Source organism: Arachis ipaensis, chromosome B03 (genome assembly GCF_000816755.2).
Source record: "Arachis ipaensis cultivar K30076 chromosome B03, Araip1.1, whole genome shotgun sequence".
Classification (NCBI taxonomy): domain Eukaryota; kingdom Viridiplantae; phylum Streptophyta; class Magnoliopsida; order Fabales; family Fabaceae; genus Arachis; species Arachis ipaensis.
In genome coordinates this window covers 42,428,526-42,434,772 of record NC_029787.2, presented here as the reverse complement: position 1 = coordinate 42,434,772, position 6,247 = coordinate 42,428,526, and the positions used below count along the sequence as shown (strand labels likewise).

At 34.4% G+C, this 6,247-nt stretch overlaps 1 protein-coding gene and 1 long non-coding RNA gene across 3 annotated transcripts in view; one reads left to right on the top strand and one right to left on the bottom strand.

The window, feature by feature from the left end:
* Positions 1–4,347, top strand: part of LOC107633063 (ABC transporter G family member 32) — a 9,727-nt gene extending 5,380 nt beyond the window's left edge. Inside the window, exons 14-24 of one of the 2 annotated variants that reach the window (XM_021118815.1) lie at positions 70–253; positions 351–470; positions 556–647; positions 739–1,071; positions 1,191–1,481; positions 1,694–1,777; positions 1,893–2,026; positions 2,106–2,333; positions 2,522–2,693; positions 3,097–3,351; positions 3,806–4,347. In XM_021118815.1, the coding sequence (XP_020974474.1) occupies positions 70–253; positions 351–470; positions 556–647; positions 739–1,071; positions 1,191–1,481; positions 1,694–1,777; positions 1,893–2,026; positions 2,106–2,333; positions 2,522–2,693; positions 3,097–3,351; positions 3,806–4,075 (2,163 nt within the window). In that variant the 3' untranslated portion in view covers positions 4,076–4,347. Of the gene's footprint in view, positions 1–65; positions 254–350; positions 471–543; positions 648–738; positions 1,072–1,190; positions 1,482–1,693; positions 1,778–1,892; positions 2,027–2,105; positions 2,334–2,521; positions 2,694–3,096; positions 3,352–3,805 lie in introns of both variants that reach the window. The other variant, XM_021118817.1, reaches the window with a different exon arrangement.
* Positions 3,231–3,831, bottom strand: LOC110270139. The gene is made up of 2 exons (XR_002359311.1): positions 3,703–3,831; positions 3,231–3,592 (listed from the first exon to the last, which is right to left on the bottom strand). It is a non-coding gene; the product is annotated as an uncharacterized LOC110270139 (long non-coding RNA).

Sequence of the window (6,247 nt, the reverse complement as noted above, 5' to 3'; positions counted from 1 at the left end):
CGTTTTCATCATAACTTTCAGAACTATGTAACAGTGTTTATTCACAGTTTAATGTTGTAATATACTCGCTACGTCTTTTCTTTATTACAGACAGTACAAAATCAGGTCACCAACTATCCCTTGGGTAAGCTAGTGTTGAAACAGCGAAGTTTGTATCAAGAGAGCTATTGGTATTGGATTGGTCTTGGAGCAATGGTTGGATATACAATTTTGTTCAACACATTATTTACTATCTTCTTAGCTTACCTTAATCGTAAGACAAATTCCTCTGTATAGTAGTCCCCTTAATTGTTTGAATGTTTAATATTTAATAGGACAATTTAAGATCTTGTTCTCCTTATTTTCTTCAGCTTTGGGAAAACAACAAGCTGTAGTTTCAAAGAGTGAGCTACAAGAAAGAGAAAAGAGAAGGAAAGGTGAAAGCGTTATTGTTGAGTTGAGAGAGTACTTGCAGCATTCAGCATCCAGTGGTTTGTAAAATGTCTATACATATTTTCTTTGCCCGTTTCTATTCAGCTGGGAAATGACATTCATTTTATTGTATTGTCATCCCAGGAAAGCATTTCAAACAAAGAGGAATGGTTCTCCCATTTCAACCTCTTTCCATGGCTTTCAGCAATATCAATTACTATGTGGATGTCCCTTTGGTGCGTAAAAAGAAATCCCCCATCGCCCCCAAAAAAGTATTCTTTATTTTTCTGGCAGGCTAAAAGATACTTGATTCAATTTTTTATTCAGGAATTGAAACAACAAGGGATACAAGAAGAAAGGCTGCAGCTGCTTGTTAATGTTACTGGAGCTTTTAGGCCTGGAGTGTTGACAGCATTGGTTGGAGTAAGCGGGGCTGGAAAAACCACGCTAATGGATGTCTTGGCTGGAAGAAAAACTGGAGGTGTTATAGAAGGGAACATATACATATCTGGTTATCCCAAAAGGCAAGACAGTTTTGCAAGAATTTCCGGTTATTGTGAGCAGACAGATGTTCATTCCCCTTGCTTGACTGTCTGGGAGTCATTATTGTTCTCTGCTTGGCTCCGGTTATCTTCAGATGTTGACTTTGAAACACAAAAGGTAAAGAGTCATATTATTTGAAACCAAGATCATATGAAATTGTCATTACTATTTCATTTTTGAAAGTATGCATTATTGCTTTTGAAGTTTAAGTTTGAAGAGTTTGATTGGCATGCCAGGCCTTTGTTGAGGAGGTAATGGAACTGGTGGAACTCACTCCATTGAAAGGGGCACTAGTTGGTCTACCTGGAATTGATGGCTTGTCAACAGAACAACGAAAAAGATTAACAATAGCAGTTGAACTGGTTGCAAACCCATCTATAGTTTTCATGGATGAGCCCACTTCTGGATTGGATGCCAGGGCTGCAGCCATTGTAATGAGAACTGTTAGAAATATAGTGAATACTGGCCGAACGATCGTGTGCACAATCCATCAGCCTAGCATAGACATATTTGAATCGTTTGATGAGGTATATATTCTCCTTACTATTGTAGGCCAGTAGGAAGCTTTTCAGTTTTCAAAGATTCCGGGATATTATATCCTTTTGTCTATAACTACATGCAACATATGCTAGTTTCTGTTACATAAATATTTTTTTCCAGTTAGTTTATAGTTTATACTTTATAGCTTAGTGTCACGGCCTTGGACACATTAGTCTAACAAAAACCATTCCTTTTATAGCTTCTGTTTATGAAGCGTGGAGGAGAGCTCATATATGCTGGTCCACTTGGCCCTAAATCTAGTGAACTTATCAATTATTTCGAGGTTAGCTAATTGATGCTTAGCTTTCACTTATTTATGTGATATATGAATGGTGATGAAGCAATCCTCAATTACTTATTTAGTATAATATTATAATATAATATCCATGTGATTGTAGGCAGTGGAAGGGGTTTCGAAGATCAGGTCCGGATATAACCCTGCAACATGGATGTTGGAGGTTACTTCTTCAACAGAAGAAAACCGTTTGGGAGTGGACTTTGCAGAAATATACCGAAGATCAAGTTTATACCAGTACGTATAAATTTAAAATTACTACAAAATAACCAGTTTCTGTATACTAATACACCATTTCTTTTTTCCTCATATGAAGGTATAATAAAGAATTGGTTGAAAGCTTGAGCAAGCCGAGCAATAATTCAAAAGAGTTGCATTTTCCAACCAAGTATTGTCGGTCATATTTTGATCAGTTTCTAACTTGTCTTTGGAAGCAAAATCTATCTTACTGGCGTAACCCACACTACACTGCTGTTCGCTTCTTTTACACTGTCATCATCTCCTTGATGCTTGGGACAATATGCTGGAGATTTGGTGCTAAAAGGTCCTTTTCTTTTTCATTATTTTTTCCACTAAGGATATTCAATTTTAAATAATACTACTATACCATTTTTTCTCAATATTTTTGGGCAATGACATGCTAATTTTAGTTTTATTTACACCCCACTGAATCTCATGAATTTATCTTCCAGTGTTACTTCAACATATTTTACTCTTTCTTACCATTTTCAGAGACATGCAGCAAGATCTATTCAATGCCATGGGATCCATGTATTCTGCAATCCTCTTCATTGGCATAACAAATGGCACAGCCGTTCAACCTGTTGTTTCGGTTGAAAGATTTGTTTCATATAGAGAAAGAGCTGCTGGGATGTATTCGGCCTTACCATTTGCTTTTGCTCAGGTATTTTAGGTAGCGTTTGGAAGAGAGAATGAGATTGAGAGATAAAGAATGAGACAGAGACCGAAACAAGTTGTACTTGGTATAAAATGAGAGATAGAGACTCAAATAAGAATGAAACTCTAATTTAATTTGCCTAAAAGGTAAAATTAGAATTAATTAATTGAAATGAGAATATTTTAGATATAAAATATTATTAAAATTTCAGTCTTCGTCTTAAAAAATTTCAGTCCTCTGTGTCTCCACTTTTTGGAGGTACTGAAATATTGGAATTTTGGGGACAAAAACTGAAATTTTAGTAGGACCAACAAACATACGCGGAAACAATTTTCCATTATAAAACAAATATAGCAAAGATTTATTTTGTAATAAGTAGATTAATATGTTCTACTTCTTTGATGTGCAGGTTATTATTGAGTTTCCTTATGTGTTCGCACAGGCTATGATATACTCCACAATTTTCTATTCTATGGCTTCCTTTGTCTGGAGTGTTGATAGGTTCATATGGTACTTGTTCTTCATGTATGTTACTATGCTGTATTTTACCTTCTATGGAATGATGACAACGGCTGTCACACCAAATCATAATGTTGCTGCCATTATCGCTGCTCCATTTTATATGTTATGGAACCTTTTCAGTGGTTTTATGATTCCTCATAAGGTATGGAAACCTCAACCTGAATCTTTAGTTGATTTATTCTGTTTATTTGAGTTCTGCTTTATTTGGCAAGGTCTTAAGCAATTAAACTGTAACTTTGGACAGAATGATTTGATGATGTAGCATTCTTTCAAGGATTTAATTAACAAAGAAAATCTTGAGGAATATAATAATAGTTTTCTCTGTTGAATAACCAGCAGCCAGTAACTATCATTTACTATGACATATATGTTAGATTTTCCTCCTCATTTCACAACTTAAGTGTTCATTTTACTCTATTTTCTTAAACTGCCGGTGGCAAAGTGCTTAATTTACAAAGGTAAACGATACCAATTATTATTGTTCATGATAAACTCAAAAATTTTAAGAGAGGCACATCTGAATAAAAAATTGATACATTACGTTAAAATTATCCATTTAAGAACTTTTTTGCTGGATGTTGCTTTAATTTTCTCAGAGAATCCCTGTTTGGTGGAGATGGTATTACTGGGCAAACCCTGTAGCCTGGAGTCTTTATGGTCTCCTGACTTCACAGTATGGTGGTGATGAAAAATCTGTGAAGCTATCTAATGGGAATTCCATGGCTATTTCGCAAGTACTCAGAGTGGTGTTTGGGTACAGGCATGATTTCTTGTGCGTTGCCGCTGTTATGGTTGCTGGCTTCTGCGTATTTTTTGCAATAATATTTGCCTTTGCAATTAAATCCTTCAATTTCCAAAGGAGATGATGGTATTTATATGCACTTGCAAAGCCACCAAAATTATGTACTCAATTGTTGTATGTCGGATTCTCCGCACCTCATAAAATAAGTGTGTATAGCGGTATTGTCATATATAGCATACATAGAAGAACTAGAATGTGCTTTTAGGGTTTGTAAACTAATAAGAATATATTGTCAAATTTTTATTGGTTTGAGTATAATTTATTGTAAATTCATATATTCTTGGTTTGTAGGATTTGTTAGATAAAATTCACATATTCTTGATTCATATAGAACATCCTGATAAATCTTGTGTGTATTGAATTGCAGCTACTATACAGTTTACCTAAAGAGCCAAATAGTCAAATAGTATATGAAATGTTATGCCATTGCATGACACACAACTATGGCCCCATAAACCCAGTAGGGGTGTTCGCGGATCGGATCGGATCGGATATGGCTAAAATTTCGATCCGATCCGCACTAAAATCATTGGATCGGATCGGATCGGATAGTTAAAATAAAACATAAAAAGAATATTTTACTTATTTATTTCTTTATTTTTGCGGATACGCGGATATGCGGATACCAACACAAAATCCGCAATCCGATCCGATTACTGTGTGGATCCGATCCGAAAGCTTTGCGGATCGGATCCATATCCGCAATTTTCGGATCGGATTCGGATAAACACCGCGGATATGTGGATCGGATCCGATCCATGGACACCCCTAAACCCAAGCAGTGTAACAATTTCTTGTATATGTACTACTAACTACGCGACTATATATACACACACATACTAGTTGTTACTTCTTCCCTTAGGGTACGTTGTCTAACCTTTAAACTTTTCCAACTCTATATACTTAGTATAGTTTGTTTAAATTTGCATATTTGGTTAAGAGGAAATGGTACGTGCGCTTATTTGTGGTTGCACTAAGCAATCGTAGTGTCCTAACATGCATTGTGCTTTCATGCTCGTAGCTAGCAGTCTAGCAGTATAGCAGGGCTCCCATAGTCCCATGCACTCCACATATTTTAATTTGTCATTACCGCCAGTTTCAGATTTGTCTTTTTCCTTTTTAAAATTTGTTGGGATCAACGAACTTCAATATTCTTATGCAGTTTTGTAGTATTTTTCTCTTAATAACATAATTGTGCTTTTTAATAATGTGCCAAATAATCCTTTTAAAAGTTTCAATATGTGCCCATTGTTACAATATGTTAATTGGTATTTTATTTGGCCACATTTAAATCTATTATAATATATTAAAAGAGATTTTAAAATAATTTTCCACGTGATCCGCCACCACCACTGCATCTCTCATCTCCTCGCGATTCGCAGTTCACCGCCACAGCCCCTCCTCTCCCACCACCGCTGCAGCCCTTTTTTCTTTAATTTTTCTGTTTTATTTCTGCTTATGGTTTTGCTTTTGTTGTTGCTTTTATTTTATTATTCATTGTTGTTGTTGGTGTTGTTCTTCTAGTTGTTGTTGTTTCATTGTTGTTATTGTTTCACTACTTCTGCTTTATTTCTGCTTCTAGATTCTGCTTCTACATTCTGCTTCTGTTTTTGCATTTTGGGGAAGATGGGGAGGGCATTTTCGTCCGAAGGACTGAAACCTTAGGGACCATTTTGTAGCGAGAAAAAGACTGAGAATGAAATAAATTTTCGGACTCTACGTTAGGGACCAAAATCGTACTTAACCCTTTTTTCTTATCATTATATTACTTTTTAATCTTCTTAGGTAGTATTTAGCTTATCTTTTAATTTCTTTTTACTTTTTATTTCTATATGTAGGTTACTCTATATCTTTAATAGTAAGGTTAATTTTCTTTAATAGATATAAATTAGTTAATAAAACCTAATTCATTTTCTCCTTTTGTTCTCACTTATATTCATGTTTACTATATAAATCAATATTTATTTCTCATTTTTTTTTCTCCTCTCACATAATCTTATGCCTTATTATCTTTTACCCTTTATCCTCTATTATTGCTAATATTTTACACAATTATTTAAAAAATTTGATTAATAATCATAGTTCTTTATTTTAGTTTGTTAAACATTAATTTTCTCAATAAATGTTGGATATGATGAACTCCTAAAATATTATAATATATGAAATTCTTACAATATTTTTAGTTTTTTTTTACTAATTTTAATCTAATTGTGTTTATCAATTATATATTGTCTTT